General features: G+C 33.8%; 1 protein-coding gene across 3 annotated transcripts in view; it reads right to left on the reverse strand.

Annotated features, from left to right (window-relative positions):
• LOC111702868 (uncharacterized) overlaps window positions 1-19,999 on the reverse strand; it is a 47,685-nt gene extending 27,686 nt beyond the window's left edge. The window contains exons 1-3 of one of the 3 annotated variants that reach the window (XM_023474655.1): window positions 19,915-19,999; window positions 18,214-18,298; window positions 6,495-6,589 (exon numbers count right to left, since the gene is read on the reverse strand). In XM_023474655.1, coding sequence (XP_023330423.1) covers window positions 6,495-6,589; window positions 18,214-18,297 — 179 coding nt within the window. In that variant the 5' untranslated portion in view covers window position 18,298; window positions 19,915-19,999. Of the gene's footprint in view, window positions 1-4,276; window positions 4,396-6,494; window positions 6,590-18,213; window positions 18,299-19,914 lie in introns of those variants that run through there. The other 2 variants (XM_023474653.1, XM_023474654.1) reach the window with 2 other exon arrangements.
• Between the last annotated feature and the right edge of the window lie 1,072 nt (window positions 20,000-21,071).

Raw genomic sequence — 21,071 nt, forward strand, 5'->3', positions numbered from 1 at the left:
AGATCCCGACTTCATGGTGAACCTCAGGAGAGATATTTTAAGTTAATATCTTCACTCTAAGATAATATATTTAAAACTTGGTTTCTAAATATCTTCACTCTAAGATATTATTTTCAAACCTTATATATAGCTAAATATCTTCACTCTAAGATCACTCTAAGACATTCTGTTGAAAAGATTTTTTTTGACAAATCAGCACAATTTATGCTTTTACAATATTCAAGTTGAAAGCTTTTGAATGAACTGAACTGTTTAAAATAATTATAAAAATTTAAGTTGGAGAAATTGGATTATAGACCATAGAGTTTTGAGTAAATTCCGTAACTTTCTTTTTCTGGCTGAAGCTTCTTTTTTTTATACGATAGTTCCGGATCAAATGTAACCAACATTTATTCATGAAACATATGTATAGAAACAAGACTCTAACTGGAAACAGTTTTACATAATATAGTATCCGGCTTGTGGACAGAGGCTAGGTTAGAGTCTATGTTGGTCGTATTTAGCTCTGCCACAAAAGTTCCCCCCAGCATCATCTGCGAGGTTGACAAGGAGATGAAGCTGTAGTTGGTTGTCTGGCCACTCTAGGAGGGTTTCTTCTAAGAACAGGAGAACTTGGAAGAGAGGGCAGGGAACTAGGTGGAGAAAGCAGAGAACTGAATCTAACCAGAGGCAGGGCTGCAGAGGGTGGAGAACAGTCCAGAGGAGCTTGCCAAGAACGTTCTCTGGTTGAAGGAACTTCAGGAACCATAACTTTGGTAGAGATTACATGGTGATTAGTAGGAGCTGAGAAACTCAGCAGGTCAGAACTGACTCCAGACTTGAATATCTCTGAGGGAAACTCTGGAGCATCAAAAGAGATTCATTAACAGCTTCTGCAGAGGAACAAGCTTGATCATCCTTTTGGAGCAGAACGCAAACCCAAAAGAACAAGGAGTTGATGATGTATCCAGTCCGAACCTGCTAACTTGGAACGGAGAGAACTCTTCAAGAAATTATGAGATCTTTCAACCATAACATTACTCTGAGGATGGAACAAGGTTTTCTTTGTATAAGAGATTCCAAGGAGCAGGCACAATTCTTTCCACAAGGAGGAGGTGAACTGTGTTTCACAATCTGAAGTAAGGACTGATGGAACTCCGAACCTGAAAAACTAATCCTGAGAGCAGAGCCTGAGCATAGCTAGAACACACCTAGCTGCAGAGATTGATGAGAGAGGGACAATCTCTGGCTATCTAGTATTAAGATCCATGGTAAAAAGATAAAAGTGCCAGAAAATGGAAGAGGTCCAACAAGGTCAACATGAAGATGGCTGAACCTTCTACTGGGAACAAGGATTTGTAAAACACTGGAATGGATGTGGGTTTGGATTTTGCTTTTCTGACAAGATATGCAGGAACCAGTCCATAGGCTAACATCTTTAGATAGATTTTCCAGACAAATTAACCTGCGAGAAGCTTAGGTTCCAGGGTGGAACAGACCATAAAGCTGGCAGAAGAAGGGTTGAGAGATGGTTGAGCAGTGTTTCTGGAGAGGGGCAGAGCAAGAGGCAGACACATGATGGCTAGGAAACTCCACCTGGCTGACAACAAAAACACAATTGTCCAGGTTGATTGTGAGGCCATGATCTTTGCAGAGCTGAAGGACTTGTTGAAGATGATCTTGGTGGGAAACCAAATTAGGAGAAAATATGTGAATATCATTTAAGTAGATGAAACAAAAGGGAAGGTCACCAAAGATATTACCCATCATCCTTTGGAACATTTGAGCTGCATTCCTATGGCCAAAAGGAAGGCACAGGAACTCAAACAGGCCAAAAGGAGTAAAAATAGCAATCTTTATAACATCCTGATCTCTCATAGAAACTTAATAGTACCCCTTCTGCAGGTCCAGCTTGGAGAACACTTTGGAGCCTGATATCCTGGTGGAGACATCAGAGACTGAAGGTAGAGTGTATCTTTCAGGAACTGTGACTGTGTTAAGTCACTTGTAGTCTCAACAGGGGCACCAAGATGCATCAGACTTCTTAACGATGTCCAGCAGGCTTGAGCAAGCGGAACTAGACCTCTGGATGATCCCTGCAGGCTCCATCTTTGGGAACTCAGCCTTGGCACAGGCCAATTTCTGAGGATCCAAATGTATTGCCTTTGAAAAAACAGGAGGACCAGGAATGGTGGAAGGTCAATTAAATATGTTTAGTAAAACCAGCTTTGGTGGAGTTAAACAAATTTAATATCTGCACTAAGGAATTGTTTACTATACTCTAATTATACCCTAATTTGTTCTACTTATTACGTCTTTGCATTCTGATGTGATACACGGCTTTTAATGTTTAAAACTTTGAATTCTGCTGGATCAAATAAGAAAAGTCTGCCTCATGAGGTTGCAAAGAAAAAGTGATTAGAAAATTAGGGTTTGATACAAGTGATAAGTTCTTTTGCCTCAAGTTCAAAAAATCAAATTATTCTTCTCAGATCCAGTTCCCAAATTTTTGTTAATATATTCTTTCCGTCCTCTAAACTATAAATCTTCTTTTAAACATTTTTTTTCTTTTTATGAGAATCTGATTCCACTCAACAATTCATTATCGGGTTTTAAATTGTGTACAACAAGACTTCTAGGGGCCTGGCCACTGGCCAGTGAACATATCGATAAGACAAATATTACATTAGCTTCCTTTTTTTGAAGAAATAGTTTCTTTTTTTTGTTAACCTTAAATTGACATTTTCTGCGTTCTCATTTTTTTAACCTAACACTACATGAATACTACTTTAAACATCGAAATTCGAATTCGGAGAGTGGGGGATAGCCCCCCTCCCCTCATTGCGTTATAGGGTAAAATTATCAAAATGGGTGAAATAGTGCCAGGTTTTTAAAAGGCTTATAATTTTTTTTATTATGGAAAAAAAATTAAATATTTGTAACTATTGTTTACACAATTTAAAACTAGAAATGGATATTTTTTTTACAAAAAAGTGCCAAAAGACGTTCTTTCATTACATGAAGACAAACCATATCATAAAAAATGTAGAAATGTTCATTACTTATTTATATCAGTCCATACTGCAGATATTGGTGATACTAGTATATCCTTATATAAATAAAGGTTTGTATGAACTTAGTCCATCTCACAGTGGACTAGGACCAATTTAAATTCAAACTGGGCCGACACTATGTACAAATTGTACCATGCAGCCTTAGACACGCACAACAAGTACGGGCCTGACCCTATGTACAAATTGTACCAACCTTAGACATGCACAGCAAGTACCGGCCCGACCCTATGTACAAATTGTACCATGCAGCCTTAGACACGCAGAGCAAGTACGGGCCTGACCATATCCTATGCTGGCTCGGTTTCAGAATACTTTTTTGGCGCGGCCAGACTTGTTACAGTACCCGGCCTATCATAAGCCTATTTGACCACTAGCTTAGTTTAGAGTATCTTAAATCTACAATTCATATTTAGTTGTTTTTTCTCTTTTATGGGAATAACATGTCAGATTCACAGCGCTTCTCTGGTTGATCAAGGATTACTAGAATTAAATACATATTTTTTATATGTAGTCAGCCTGAATTGTACACCTAATCCTACAGTCTTAATCCCGGCACAACATTTTCAGCTAGAAAATTAAGGATATCCACGACTTACAATTAGGTTTGATAAGTACTGTTTTTCATGGCGGTTTTTTTGATATTGAAATTGCGGTTCTTTTGAACTTTGAGGTGTCAATTAAAAGTTTTAAACCTTCATGCAGAAGTTACATATTTTGAAATATGTTAATTATTAGTTCATGCTATTAGCAGGTTAGCATCAATACCAAAATCCGTTAAACAAACAATAACATTAAATTCTCAAAGCTTTAAAGGGACTTTCGGCAAATTTCAAGTGCTTGAACATATTCAAAGAGTTGTACAATGTACATACCCGATTCAGAACGGTACCCATTAAAAGCCTTTATTGAGCAATAAATAGAAGGATCTTTATTAATGATCCTCAAAAATGTTAATTATTGTAATTTCCTTCTTTGGTTCTTGTTTTTAACAAAAACGAAAGTTATCAGTTTTTATAAAGATAAAAAAGTATACTAATCCTTTTTGCTCAGATGAGAGGTATGAAAGTTTACTCTAAATTATGTCAACAGTTCCTTTAAGAAGCTATTGCTAATGCATTATGGTCTTTGCAGATATTGGTATCAATGCGCCAGGAGAGTCAAAGGTAAGGCGGGGAACAGTTGTACACTTTTATTTAATGTTTATTTATATAAATGATCCATGCCTTGTCGTAATTTAGGTTTAGGAACAGGATCTCCAAATTTTCTTGTATTGTACAAGATTCTTCATGTAGAGGTGTGTGCACAGCATTAAAGACCTTCACGTACTGCTGGTTATTATGTACTAAAAATGGTGTGTACCTTGTACAGTTGGTATTACTTGGTTATTCTTACTTAAAATTCAAATACTGAACATTTAATAAGTACAGCGCTAAAAACTAAAGAATTGCAATTCCTCATGGATATCTCTAACCCTGATCGATATTCTGAATATCCAATGTGGAAAGTTTTAACTTCGTTCTTAATCGGCTCTTTTTCTCCCTGTGCAGTTTCCGACCAATTAGACTTCACTCATTAAATGGCGCACAAAATTTCAAATTTCCCGACTTCTCTGATTGGCTGTTCCATGGTTTCTCCAAATACTGCTCGATTGGTTGAGTTATATACACTTTTGTTGACACATAATTGAGATTAAATTAATCTTGAAATTAACTAAAAGGGAAGATCAAGCATCCACAATTCTTAAGTTTTCAGCTCAGGTGGGTTAACGAATGAAATGGAAAAAAGCCTAACTTGCCCATCTCTACAGGTGGGTTAGCAAACGTGTCCATCTCTACAGGTGGTTTAACGAACGTACCCATCTCTACAGGTGGGTTAACGAACGTGCCCATCTCTACAGGTAGGTTAACGAACATGCCCATCTCTACAGTTAGTTAAACAACCGTGCCCATCTCTACAGGTAGGCTAACGAATGTGCCCATCTCCACAGGTAGGTTAACGAACGTACCCATCTCTACAGTTAGTTTAACAAACGTGCCCATCTCTACAGGTAGGCTAACGAATGTGCCATCTCTACAGGTAGGTTAACGAACGTGCCCATCTCTACAGGTAGGCTAACGAACGTGCCCATCTCTACAGGTGGGTTAACAAACGTACCCATCTCTACAGTTAGTTTAACAAACGTGGGCATCTCTACAGGTGGGTTAACAAACGTGGCCATCTCTACAGGGAGGTTAGGTTTCTACTTGTCTTGTATTTTGCCACCATACGGATGTAAAGTGTAAAAAACTAAGAAAAGAACTGTTACCATGCTTTAGAAGAGTGAAGGATTAAATTAAATTGAAAAAAATATCTTATTTTCATTAATAGTTATTATAGAAATACTTTGGACCGGATATAAATGACTAATAAAACACTTAAGAAACATTTGTGAACAAACATAAAATCTTTAATTTTCAGAATTGACAATTGCAAATATCTTTTCTACCATGAGTCAATATTTTTCATTTTTAAAATACAATCCAATCTTAAAATTAAACTTGGTTATCAATTCTTAATGAATTAAACAGAGCTGGAATCTTTTGTGATGGATTCTCCTAATCTCAATTGCTTGATATTGATATCCACTCTGTGGGCACTTTTAATTTGAGGATCGAATGTTTCTATAAAAAAATAGACCATTCCATAAACCGCGACTGGGAACGATAACCAAGCATGAGGAATATCGAAAAAAAATATATTCTGCAGATTAAAGAGAGTGTTCGCGAAAAATGAATAGGAGTAAAGGCTGATATCGAATTGAATTCTACATTAATCGCTACTAATTTTACTATCTGTTGAGTCTCTGAGAAAAACATTGTTAAAAACGTAGCACCAATACAAATTCACGGAGTTGTATTATTCCACTGAGATCACAAATAATTCAATTAAATTTAAGACCACTCATTCAGATATTACAACCTACAATTGTCGAATAAAATTTTATATGTAGATAGTAGATATTTCATTATATTTTTTATCTTATGTGTTATTTTTGAATAAAGACGACATTTTCATATTTTCCAAGAATGTTCGAAAATCCAGCGCCAGCCGAGAATACAAGTTTTAAGAGAAATATTAATTTTAAAAACCAATATTACATTTAAATATTATGAAATATCAACTATAATATAGTAATACATCGAATTGAATTCGGCGTTAGTAGTTTGTAATAACCAAATAAGTTTCTTTTTATTTAATTGAATTATTTATAATCTAAGTAAAGTAATACCACTCCGTAAAATTGTATGGGCTCTACGCTCCATGTTGTATTCAATTAGACGTCAACCTATTTCCCCTTTCGTTTTTTCACGAACATTCCCTTTAACAAAAGATCAGATCAAGAATTGATATTGATATCCACAATACCGAGTTCCCAGCTCAGATAGAATATTATCATAATACCTTCTGAGGTTAGATTTGAGTAGAATTACGAGGATAAGGAAAAGATTAGTTAAACCACCCAGACAACCAACTCCAAGTAACAAACCAGATCCGACCTAAATAATATATTTTTATACACAATAATTATTATAAACAATAATGTAATTTATTAATTTACATAAATGTAATTTAATTGACGTTTGATAAAGGACCAAATTATCTTGAACTTTACACATTTGTGCTATATATATAACATTTACATGAAATGTACACTTTAAACTCTTTTTCATGCGCAAAGGGACTCAATAAATTCATACTGAGGGATAGTCTTATTTCCCTTCTATATAAATATTCTCTGTTCTTAGCAGAAATTTTTATCCCCCTGGCAAAAAATCCCCCCCCCCGTAACTTTTTACATTGAATTTGTATAATTTTATTTCAAAACCACAACCAGCACGGGGGGGGGGTGGAAGGTGTAAAATGTTTTAACAGGATTTGTTTATTTATAAAAAAATCTTCATTTGGAGTAAAAAAGTGGCGGAAGAGGCAAAATTTTATTTTAAAAATCAAAATTAAAGGGCTAGAAGGTGCCTGCTCTCTTTTTTGCGCTCCTGATTTTTCATGGGGGGGGGACGTCCCCCCAGTTTTCCATTACTGTTAAAGTAGATTTTATGTTGGATTAAATTTCTAATTATAAGCATAGTTTAGTTTTTTTTTTAAAAGAGCTTTTGGGAAGAATGAAACAGTTTTGAAATTTTAATATGCAACTAAGTTATTTGTCTTTCTCATCCTTGGACGCAAAATAAGAACTAGAAAAGCTAGGTCTTGTTAGGAGTAAAATTAAATAAATTTGAAAGTTTGTGTTCAAAATTTGTTTTTCTCAATCGCAATTACTTTTATGCCCATATCCCCGCATGGACTTTTCGAATCCCAAAATAGTACCCCCCTATCCCCCTATCTCTCCCTCCCCTCCCCCACCATCTCTGTCTCAATTTCCTTCCTGTAATACTTTAATATATTCTATATATTTTTGGAAATCTCTTAGGCTGTACTTCCAGAATCTACAAAAATTCTATATCTTGTGGAAATCTTATAGTTAACTACATTTACAAACCTAAACATTTTAAAAGTTTCTGGGAAGAGTCATTTAAAATATAATTTACAATTATTCACTTTGAATAAGCTAATTCCGGATAGAAATCATAATCATTGGAGTATTATAGAACACTCCTTTTCATTGGAGACCCCCTTTCATTAGACACCCCCTTTCATCGGAGACCCACATCGCCATCTCTTCGGGGCTTTTTATTGAAAATTGGGGGTTTATGAAGAAAAAAGCTTAGGGTCTCGAATGAAAGTATGGGAGTCCCCGACGTAAATTTGGGGTTAATAGATAAAAAATGGGGCTTTCCAGTGGAAAGTTTGGGGTCTCCAACAAATAAAATGGTCATGGAGGTCTCCGATAAAAGTGGGGTTCAGATATTACTCCAATGAATACAGTTTCTTTCCATAACTTAAAAAATTGTCCAATAATGTTCACTGAATTTCCTTGCTTTTGGTATAAGCTTTCCAAACTGATTTGAAATATTAAAATTCAAATTTCAGCAAATGGAACTAGAACATTCAAGTTTCCAACGGGAAATCTTTTAGAAATATGCGAGATATTCCTTAAATATTAAAGCTGGCTATAAAAAGACCGTTTTTATAGCATTATTTACAATTATAATAAGTGTAAAGGACATGTTTAAAAAAACTACTCTTGGGCCCTAGGATCGAGCCCCCCCCCCCCCCGAACCCTACACAGTGGGGTATTTGGGGTCAGCCAAAATAAGTTTATTCCATAAACCTCTTATTTACGTCAAACAAGGCTTGGCCACTTAAGAATTTGTTCTTCGAGAGAAGTCTTTTAGTTGTTTAAATGTTAAATTTTACTTTAGAATTTCGACCAAAAATCCGCTATTTCATTGAAAACTCTTATCATAGAAATTTTCAACGCGTTACTCTGACTAAATCAAGGTTTTGGCGTGCTGCCGACGCCCCTTAATCTTTTCTTTATGGCTGTTAGAATCTATTTATATATTTAGATTCCCCCGAAACTAATTTGCTTTCTTGTGCTTTTGCTATGAAATATATAATTCTTTTCAGAAATAGTCTCTTTAACAAAGGCGACATCTTAATATTATTGGGTTTACAGGATCCATTTAAGGATAAATATATGAACGTGAAAGTAATTGTAAATTGAAATCATTAACCCCGCCCCTAACACACATTTTTCAAAAGGGACTATGGGACTGTAATCGTAATTTCAAGTGCATGACCCTCCATGCAAATAGGGCAATGCCCGATGTACAACGGTACCTTTTAAACCATTGTGTGTTCATCATATACAGAGATCTCTGTGTGTAAACTTATCGTAAACCGCTTGTCTATTGATATTTATTGAATATATAACAGCTTGAAAACAAATTGTTTAACAATTAAAAACGTTTTATTAGATTGATACTGATATGTCTGACGTACATCCTTGATCAGTCAAAGGTTTTCAGCGTATCGTTGTGAATTGAGGAAGCCCTCTTTAAATGAAGGTTTACATGAAATTACGCTTACAGTCCCGTTTAAATATACAGAAACAAATGAATGTGGTTGAAAGTAAATGAAAAACTTTAAAATAAATTCCCTATGGTGTAACCAGAAAACAGAAATACTTTTTTAGGCTCAAGTTATCACATAAATACTCGAGCACAGCAAGTGCACAGTGTAAACAGACCCATTTTACCTAATAAGTAATTCAATGGTATTTGCTTTGTAAGAACATCAAATGCACTTCAGTATTGCTTTAATGTCGTCTTCCTATTCTACAGTTTTCTGGTATTCACCTAGTATTCAGGGAACCCCTAGGCTAAATCCAACATTAAGAATCTCATTCTTCTTTTATTTGTTATGAAATTGTATTTTCTTCATAAACTTTTTCTTTAAAGAAATGTACTCATTATTACTCGATCTATTAATATTCCAGTAATGTATTAATAACTACTGGCTGGAAATTGATATATCTTTACAGTAAGAATTAAAGAAGTATGGAATAGGAAGAGTCACGGAAGTTCGTAGTAAGATTTTGACTCCACTGGAGACCACCGGAGGGAATTCATTTTCACTGGAGGGGTTTGAAAAAAATACTTTTTACAATTTAAAACTTTACGCAGGGTGATTTACATTCCACTGGAGGGATTCAGATATCCTTCCAGGGGGTTTAAAATTCCATTGGAGGGATTCAGATATCCTTCCTATATGGGTTTATAATTCCACTGGAGGGATTCAGATATCCTTCATATGGGTTTATAATTCCACTGGAGGGATTCAGTTATCCTTCCTGGGGGTTTATAATTCCACTGGAGGGATACAGATATCCTTCCTTGGGGTTTATAATTCCACTGGAGGGATTCAGATATCCTTCCAGGGGGTTTATTATTCCACTAGAGGTTTCATATAACTTTCCAGGGGTTTATAATTCTACTGGAGGGATTTAGATATCCTTCCTAGGGGTTTGTAATCCTATTGGAAGGATTCATATATCTTTCCTAGGGGTTTATTATTCCACTTGAAGGATTAAGATATTTATCCAGGGGGTTTATAAATCCACTGGAGGGATTCAGATATCTTTCCAGGGGGTTTATAATTCCACCGGAGGGATTCAGATATCCTTCCCATGGGTTTATAATACCACTGGAGGGATTTAGATATCTTTTCAGGGGGTTTATAATTCCACTGGAGAGATTCAGAGATCTTTCCTGTGGGTTTATAAATCCACTGGAGGGATTCAGATATCTTTCCAGGGGGTTTATAATTCCACTGGAGGGATTCAGATATCCGACAAGGGGTTCATAATTTCATTGTTTGATTCAGATATATTGAAAATGCATTAATATACTTGGATATTAGAAACAAAATCGCTGAATGGATATTGGAAACCACTCACTCCAGAGGAGGGATATCTAAATCCCTACAGTGGAATTATAAACCCCTAGAAAGGAAATATGAATCTCTCCAGTGGATTTATAGACCCCCTGGAAAGATATCTGAATCCCTCCAGTGGAATTATAAACCCCCTGGAAAGATATCTGAATCACTTCGATGGAATTATAACCCCCTAGGAAGAACATCTGAATCCCTGCGGTGGAATTATAACCCCCTAGGAAGAACATCTGAATCCCTCCAGTGGAATTATAAACCCCTAGGAAGAACATCTGAATCCATGCGGTGGAATTATAACCCAGGAAGAACATCTGAATCTCTTCGGTGGAATTATAACCCCCAGGAAGGATATCTGAAAGTCTCTAGTGGAATTATAAACCCCCAAGCAGGATATCTGAATCCCTCCAGTGGAATTATAAATCCCTAGGAAAGATATCTAAATCCCTCCAGTGGAATCATAACCCCCCAGGAAGGATATCTGAATCCCTCCAATGGAATTATAAACCCCTAGGAAGGATATCTGAATCCCTCCAGTGGAATTATAAACCCCTTGGAGGGATATCCGAATACCTCCAGTGGAATTATAAACCCCCAGGAAGGATATTGAATCCCTCCAGTGGATTTATAAACCCCTTGGAAGGATAGCTGAATCCCTCCAGCGGAATTATAACCCCCCCGGAAGGATATCTGAATCCCTCCAGTGGAATTATAAACCCCTAGGAAAGATAACTGAATACCTCCAGTGGAATTGTAACCCCACTGGAAAGATATCTGAATCCCTCCAGTGGAATGTAAATCACCCTGCGTAAAGTTTTAAATTGTAAAAAGCATTTTTTCAAACCACTCCAGCGAAAATAAAATCCCTCTGGTGGTCTCCAGTAGAATCGAAATCTTACTATTAATGAGTCGAATAGGAACACGTTTTAAAAAATCTGTTAGTGTATTTAATTCTACACAAAGCGAATAGTTTAACTGTAAGTAGTTAATAAATGCCTTATTTTAGTGAAATGGGTCTGTGTACACTGCACAGTGCACAATTGCTGTGTTGTGTTTTTGAACTATTTTGGGTCTAAAAGTCGTCTTCCCATTCTAATTTTCAGATTCTCACTCTATATACTTATATTGAAAGCATTTTTATATAATTCTAGGAAGATATTCTTTACCAAATCCTGCAATATTTGTAAAATCCAATTCCTTGTAGTGCTTTTATGCACTTTATACTTTATCTATATATTTTCCATTCAGAAAGAATATTGTTAAACACCAAGGCTACTATAGTATAGCTAGAATACAGTGGAAGAAATGTCGTCTTTATCAGTTATTTTCTACAAGCATACTCAGTAAACTAAATGAGTACAGTGCGAAAGTATGTAAAATTTAAATATGATATGTTTTCACTCTTAACTACTCTCATTGAAGCGATACTGTGTTTTGAAATTAGGCATTTGAAGAACAAAATGTGTTCAAATACGTTTTGTTTTCTTATTAAAGTCCGTAAAATCAAAAATTTTGTGTCAAATACTATGATCCAGATCGTTTGATCTCGAAATCCACGGAGAATCTGCTTGATCTCTTGATTTTGGATATTTCTAATTTCTCTTATTTCTTATTGGTTGAACACTAAATTCCTTGGCTTCTGATTGGTTGTTGTTTTTTTATTTAATAATTTTAGCCTGAAAACATTGTAATCCTTGCCTCCATAAAACTAGAAAATTTTCCAGATTTGTCTGTTTTCACCGGCTAAAAAACATATTTTTGACCTAATCGGTTTATCAGGTTTTAACATTTTAACATTTTTTGGATGCAGTCATACAGCACGCCACTCAAATTATAAAGAAGTCAAATAGATAAAGAAAAAAACAATCATTTCAAAAAAATAAACTTTAACGAGGACCTGAAAATTTAAAATGTAACGAGGTATAGGTTGAAATTCGTCAAATATAGACAATATCTAGCTATAAACGCCTAAATTATTAAATTAATGCTTTAAACTGTTTGCATATTTTTGCCAAATTATTTAGCACAATATTAAAAATACTTAATTAAACCTCCAGGTTGCCATTAATGATTTCACTTCCAAATAGACAATTTAATGGTTAAAGGAAATGTAGGAAGAAATGCTAAGATGGACTTTAAGCTTAATTTTAAGAGACCTTTCACTTTAAGAGGAACATTCACGATTCACAACGGTACCCTTTAATATTCTGTATAAAACACGGTTTTCGAATATTTGAATGTAAATTTTTGTATTCTGCAACTTCAGTAAATATTAATATAGATGTTTAGGGTACCGTTGTAAATCGGGAATGTCCCTTTTTGAATAGAAGGTAATTTGAAATTACGCTTACAGTCCCTTTAGCAAGATAGCGTAAAGCCATCGCTGGAGTCTTCTTTTTTGTGGGTAACCCCAGGTATTATACTACTAACTATACATGTATATATTATCTTTATGTTTGAATATATTGGCAGTCAAGCAAACCAATATATAAAAAAACAAATATTTAGAAGAAAGTACTGAATATGATTAAGTTAACATCGAGCTAGACAATTAAAGGAGAAGGTCAAAAATTATGTCACTTTACTGGCTCGACTTTGTGACCTCGTAACTCCTCTAGAGGGGTTATGTATTCAGCTACACATAAGGAATTCAAGACATTCTTTTTCACAATAGCTCTTCAACAGAGGAGTTATGCTGATTTCAATCTAACCTTCAATTTTTACTTTAGTTTGACGTAAGGCCTTTAACAATTTGCATATTAATAAACTTTGCCGCCGCCCCCCCCCCCCATCCCCCATCCTAGTCTATCCCTAAAGCCCTACGCATGCAGGGTTGTTTATAAGTTTACAAATAATTATTTAATCAATTTCTAATTAATGCTGATGATTTTTTCAATTTAAATGTACTCATTTTTAATTGATTTAAAAATCTTTAAAATTCGCATAATCCAAATCTATGTATTGGGAAAAGATAAAAATGAGCTGTAATCATTTCCTTTCTTTCAATAGATTAAAACATTATTCAATAGATTCTATTGTAAAAGTTTGCACAGAAATACTGATAGAAAAGCTTCTAACTGTTGTTTCTTTGCAATATCTAGTAAAACAAAACATACTGAGCCTTACAATAACAACATTGAAAGTATTTATATTCGAAGTGCCTCCGGCCCCCACCCACCTCCCATAAAGGGGTCAAAATTAAATAAAGCGTGATTAAGATTAGATTTATAAATATAAAATAAATATTTCGGTTGAGTGAAAATGAGGTTAAAAGATGGATATTTATTACAGTTTATATTTAGGTTAATTGAGGGTGAACGGAGGCAATAATATATCCTTCTTCTACAGCTCTAAATCATCATTATAACGAGTACAAAGCACAACAATAAAGTAAAAAATGTCAAGTAGGAAAAATCTACATGTAATGGGTGAAAATGGGACGTTTAACCAGGACCTCTAGTTTACCGTGACACTAATGTGGGAGCCCAGCTTTGGTTGGAAACTAAATTTCCCCTTTGAAAGTCAACCTACATTACTTTGAATGTTTAAACCAAGCTCAGAACATTCATGGGTTTACCAATCATTTGAGGCAAATGGAACTCATGAGTTAGGATCAGACATACAAACAGAGATTACTACTTTATATAAAGTTGTCAGTTTGAGCTTTATTATTCATATTCTGATTTAAACGCTTCTAGGATTTTCACCCATATTTGTTCAATGCTCAAGCTATAGACTCACAAGCACGTTGCATTGCAACTTCCAGCCGGAAAGGATGTTTTCGCGAAAAATTTAAGGGGTTAGGTTAATTTCAAATTGAATCCCTGAAATATCGAGAGCAAAGACATCTAGCGGCCAAAATACAGTATATAAAAAATATGATATTTAAACTACATAGGAAAGCCCCGAATTAAATTTGACAACTATAACTTGTAATATCTAAATGTAATTTCATTATTTACGGTTTGGGTAAAATAATGACATTGAGTGCCAAGTGAAATCATTAAAATATCGAGAATAGAGACACCCAGTGGCCAAATAATAATCCTTCAAAATGCATCATAAATAAAGAAAAAATAAAAATATTATTATATTCAAACTACATAGGAATTCGACAACTAAAACTTGTAATATTTGTATGATAAGTTTTGAATTTTATTTTTATTTTTTAAATAATGGAACTCAACGAATATTTATGGATTCTATGCTCTTTGGTATGAGTAGTTTTTAGCCATTTTCTCTTTAAAAACAAATAGTAGCGGTTTATATCGAAATCAATTCGGGATCAGCCTATTTACCCATTTCAATTTTTGGCAGACACTAAAATTACTAGTGGAATTGTATAGAAGGTCCAACCACGAATAAAGTTTCTAACAAATCCGCAATTTATTTTTACAAAATTTAAAATATATATTTTTAGCTCTGCTGTAGAAATAAAGATATCATATTAATCCTTAACCAAAGAAAGATGTAAAGTGGTCTCAGAACGTAACCACCCAAATGGATGATTTTGAACGTCGACTTTGCGCTAAAACTCAGTAATTATACATCATTAAAACGTTTAATATGTCTCAAATGAATAAAAATTTTCTCCACAATACTACAATCTCAGTTCAACTACCATACATTACCGGTCACTCCCTTTAAAGGGTACCAATTTTCAATTGAATACAAGCCCCTCTTTAGATTGAGGGTGCACTCCCTTCAGTCTATTCAAATTCTATCCGACTTCAATATTGAATTCATAATTCCTGTACTGTAGAGTAAACCCTGCTGCTAGGCTATCATCTCTAACCTTTGTATGAAAAAGTCTAAATGTTTTACAATTCTTAGTCTCAATTTTCAACATTAGTTTTGTATGCTTCTCATGGATGGAACAACTTTTAAACTCGAGCAGGACTTTTCAACTTCTCAAGTTTACAGAAGTAAATTACTGTTTTCGTTTCAACTTTTAGTTAAACTTACACCAGACAACTAGTTGGTGCATGTCTCTGCAAATACTAAATTAGTTCAGATTCTTTATTTTTTAATATCATTTTATCGTTTTATATCTACTAAGTTTATCTTACTGCTGAAAAATATTACTGAGGAAAAAAAATTTGTATTTTGAAAAAGGTAATTGTATAAGTGTCTCACAAGGTAGCAATACTTTTTATGTTTCAAACATATGTTGCTTTGATTTAAAGGTTGTAAAATCAAAGCCAAACGCTTTGCGACACTTCAAAATCGACCCTGTCGACTCTTCCATAGCTGATATTGCGATTTTAAAAAATTATTTCTTATTTATTTTACATCGCAGGCCTAAAATACATTTTCGAATAATTGGAAAAGAACTCTGATTTATTTAATTTATCGTGGCTAGTACCAACATCAACACCAAACTTGTTTAATGAATTGAGTTTTTGCCCCAAAGTTAAATTTTTACTTCCTATATCTTTGCAATCTAATCGTGTAAGCCTTTGATATTTTTTATTTTCACTTTGAACACGGTTTTAACTAAAAATGAAAACCCGAATAAAAATATTTACTGTACAATGTACAATTTACAATGAACATAAATATTTTATTCCAACGAGGCTATAGTATTTAGAGTGATGATGTACACTAATCCTTTACTAATTGTTCTTAAATGTACAAGCCACGTACTCCACTTACTTGCTGCGAAAGCGTACTGCATATCTGTGTGTACTGAATGATTAGACCATAATCTCATTACATCCTTTATCAGTAAACCGTCTTTATTGTAAACTTAAGCCGAATATTATTGCAGATAGTTAGCTAGCATCCCGCCTGCTTTATTCTCTTTGTATATAAAGTACAGGAGAGCAAATTTATGTGGGTTGCCAACACTGGAATAATTTCAGAATTCAACAATGTAGATTTCAGTTTTATGGCTAGATCATGAATATTCAGCTGTATATTCCAGGAATACAGGGTTTAACAGTTTCTAAATCTAAATGCGTATTCAAGAAAAACTACAATTGTAATTGTGTAAAGGCGTCTGTGGAAAAAACGTTAAATTTCTTTGCAGAAATTATGCATTCTGAAAATATGGCATTCAGGCAGTATGCCTGAGGACTCAGGCATTAGGTATGAAAGCGCAGCTTTTGACCGAAAGCGAGAGACATGTATTCGTTAGAAAAGTTAACAAATTTGAAAAGCCTCAGACCAATACTTTTTAAGTTATGCAAAAAAAGCTATAGGGGGTCAAGATACCCCCTCCCACACACACACAGTTGGAATAGGGTTAACAGTTTTCTAAATCTAAATTTAGCACATACAACTTGTTAATAAAAACTCTTCCTTGCGCCCTTATTAAAAGCTTTGCGTACTTCCTATAAGTTTCATTGCCAGCTTTTATTAAGTTTTATGAGATCAATGAAAACTTGATCCTTGCATGACCAGAATACTCTGGAAAAGGAAGATGACTTTTAGCTTCATATTTTTTCTTGTAATATTCCAATGAACATCAGACACAGCAATTGAAAATGTAAACAGACCCATTTTACGCAGTAGGTGATCTTGTAAGTTGTACTAGTGATACTATTTGCTTTGTAACATCTTCAAATACACTTAATTGTTGCTTACATATCGTCTTCATATTTCACACTTTTCTGGTTATCACTGTAAGATGTTTACTGTTTGGTTAAATGTTGAACTAAAATATAATAATTTTTTTTTAAATTATGTATAAGAAACATTTTTTGCATTAAATAATGAGACTCGTATTTCCCCTTTAACCCTTGATATTAATCACACAGAAGAAAAATAGCCATTAAGAAGAAAAATGGCTGCAAGAGATGAAAAAAGCAAGAACATATATTATACATGAAACAAACAGTTACATTGAATAATCATTTTGATTGAACAATATAAAGTTTGAATACATAAACAAAGCAAAAATTATTTTTTAATGTTTCGGTTTGTACTTGAATTGAATAACAAAAAAATATTTGTTTTTACAAAGAAGAATTATTTTGCACTAATTGATAATCTTTAATCTAAGCAATCTGGGCACAAGATTTTACTGTACATGTTTATAGTTTGGTTAAAATAGATTGTTTAGTCTACATAGGTCGATTTATTCATAGTCTACATAGGTCGGTTTATTTATAGTCTATATAGGTCGGTTTATTCATAGTCTACATAGGTCGGTTTATTTATAGTCTACATAGGTCGGTTTATTCATAGTCTACATAGGTCGGTTTATTCATAGTCTACATAGGTCGGTTTATTTAAATTATACATAGGTCGGTTTATTTATAGTCTACATAGGTGGGCTTATTCATAGTCTACATAGGTCGGTTTATTTATAGTCTACATAGGTCCGTTTATTTATATTCTACAAAGGTCAGTTTGTTCATAGTCTACATAGGTCGGTTTATTTATAGTCTACATAGGTCGATTTATTCATATTCTACATAAGTCGGTTTATTTATAGTCTATATAGGTCGGTTTTATTAATAGTCTACATAGGTCCGTCTATTTATAGTTTACATAGGTCCGTTTATTTACAGTCTGCATAGGTCGGTTTATTTACAGTCTACATAGGTCGGTTTATTTATAGTCTACATAGGTCGGTTTATTTATATTCTACATAGGTAGGTTTATTTAAATTCTTTATAAGTTAGTTTATTTATATCCTACACAGGTCGGTTTATGTATATTCTACATAAGTTAATTTATTTATAGTCTACACAGGTCGGTTTATTTATATTCTACATAGGTCGGTTTATTTAAACTCTACATGGGTCAGTTTTTCTATCATTACCTGATCATTTGGCAGACAATGGAATTGTGATTCATTTCCCAATCCTGATTCTTGGATCTCTATGACCTTGATTGGAGCAACCATGCTAAAATCAAAACAAACACCAATTTTCAATAGTTTAGAATGAAAGCGCCAAAAATCGCGAAATCGTCTTTTGATTTATAAATGATTGCTAAAGAAACGACAAAGGAAAAGAGAGTTTTGCCCCAAATTATAATTCTTTAGCCAAATGTCTTATGCCTTTTTTGATATTTAAAACTCTGAATTCTGTCATATCAAACAGTCTCAATTTAAAATATTTACACAATAAGGTTGCAAAGATTAAAAATGTGAGTTTGTAGCAAAAACTTAGTTCCTCTTTAATAACTACAAAATGGTCGGGTTTTTTTAAAAGGGAAAATTGTCCATTGTCCAATTCTCAATTCTTGGGTGTTGTTGAGTTATGTTTTGTACATTAATTTTTGACAGACATTCAATATTTTATATTTTCTCAATATTTTTATATTTTTTCAATATCTTTATATTTTTTCAATAATGCTTATATAAATATCAAGTGCTAATGTAAGAAGTAAGATAAATATAAGAAGAAGGAAGGGGGGGTATATAGTAGAGGGGGAGGAGGGATGTAGAGGGGGAGGGAGGGAGGAGGAGATCTCGGAAATGTGAAGCTGGATGGAAATTATACCTTTCAGTGATGGATATTTTATAAAAAAATCCATCATATCAAATGAATCTTATAAGTTCAATAGGAATGATAGCGAAAAGTTGTAAAAAAATCTTCGTTTCAAGTACATCATAAAAACAATAGGTTGCAATAAATGAATGATTAAATTTTAGCTTGAATGTTCTACGATCTGAGAGTTTGCAACTATATAAACTTATAAGCTGAATGAAAGTAAATCTAGTACAAATTAATATCAAATTCATGTTGATATCAGCCTGTACACCCTTTCATTTTTCGCGATTTTCTATCAAATCATTTTTATTGTTTAGATGTTAAGAAAAGAGTTTACAACCTTAAAGAAAGGATAATGTATTATATTACCAATAAAAATATATTACAAATACATCTTTACAGTCTACGAAGAATCTGTACCATGCCCGGGGGGGGGGGGTAGAGATTTATTTATGGTTGATGGGAAACTATTGAAATATGTAACCTGGCAATTTTGTCCCATGTCGTCCGTAACACACTGTTAATTGCATTATACACAACCATGTCACATGGCGTCCGTAACACACAGTTGCATTATACACAACCATGGCACATGGCGTCCGTAACACACAGTTGCATTATACACAACCATGTCACATGGCGTCTGTAACACACAGTTGCATTATACACAACCATGTCACATGGCGTCCGTAACACACAGTTGCATTATACACAATCATGTCAAATGGCGTCTGTAACACACAGTTTGGTTTATACACAACCATGTCACATGGAGTGCGTAACACACAGTTGCATTATACACAACCATGTCACATGGAGTCCGTAACACACAGTTGCATTATACACAACCATGTCACATGGAGTCCGTAACACACAGTTGCATTATACACAACCATGTCACATGGAGTCCGTAACACACAGTTGCATTATACACAACCTTGTCGATTAAAAATATTGTAATTGCTGCCTTAAACATTAAAATCTTTTAGAAAAAAAATAAGTAAGTTATGAATAAATATTGTTACCTTTAAACCAATATTTCAGATCATTATCTATTTTGAGAAAAGCATTTTTATCTAAAAAATCATCGTGCAGTGTTTACTGTATATATAGATCTGAAAAAAATATGAAACCAAACTTTGATATTTTAATATTTCACACGGAAAAATTTGATTTTTGTAAATATAAAAAAAGCTTCAAAGTTAATTATTTCACAGATGTAAGAATTAAAAAATTAAAGTTTGATGAAGCGTTCTGTTTCTTTGTGATTATTTCCGTTTGTATATTGGAATATTTTCATAAATGCCTTGAATAATGTATATATTAATATTTTAAATTAAATAAAATATCTGAAGATATTTAATCCTATGAAACCCTCTAACACAGTGGTTAATATTTCACTAACTAATATAATACATCTTATATATCTAAAAATATAACGTTGTAATCTCTGTTTGTCTGTTTGAATGTCTGATCATTACTCAGAAACCCTTTGACATATTTGCCACAAATTTCGATTGGAGGAACTCGGGAGAACCATGTTTGAGACTCTAAACTGAGTGGGTCCACTTTTATAGGAAAAAATAGCTAAAATCGTAATTTATGGCCAAGCATTATGGCGGGAGTAACTATGAGTACCCTGGGCAACGCTGGGTTCTCAAACTAGTTTTATTTAGAAGTAGATGAAGTGCCTGGAGTTGACCATGGAATAAAAAATTTGAATTAAAAAAATATCGATTTTTGGAACAAATTCTTTAGTTACACACAGTCACGTGATGACATGTTCTCAAAGTGCTGTATAATTATTAATTGTCCTTAGTTAGCTGAATTATACTTCATAAACTTTCTAATTGGGTTTATATGCGAGTTGTATATCCAAGGATAGAGACAACCATTAAAATTTAAAATATAGATAAGGTTGCAAGCTCTTTCAAATCGAAAAGAATTTTGCCCATATCTTTTTTTAATTCTAAAGCTAAAGCATTATATTCTAAAACTATACATCAGTAAAATACACAGTTATGCCGTCTGGTCACTGGGAACCTAAGGATGCAAACTCACACAAAAAATCTTTTTTAAACTTAAGCTAAAAACTTAAAGTTTCAAAATCTACTGGACTTCAATAAAATTAGTGGGATATATAAAAAACCAAGGCATTGCGTCATTTCAAAACCAACCCTGT

The sequence above is a fragment of the Eurytemora carolleeae genome, unplaced genomic scaffold (genome assembly GCF_000591075.1).
Source record: "Eurytemora carolleeae unplaced genomic scaffold, Eaff_2.0 scaffold514, whole genome shotgun sequence".
Taxonomy (NCBI): domain Eukaryota; kingdom Metazoa; phylum Arthropoda; class Copepoda; order Calanoida; family Temoridae; genus Eurytemora; species Eurytemora carolleeae.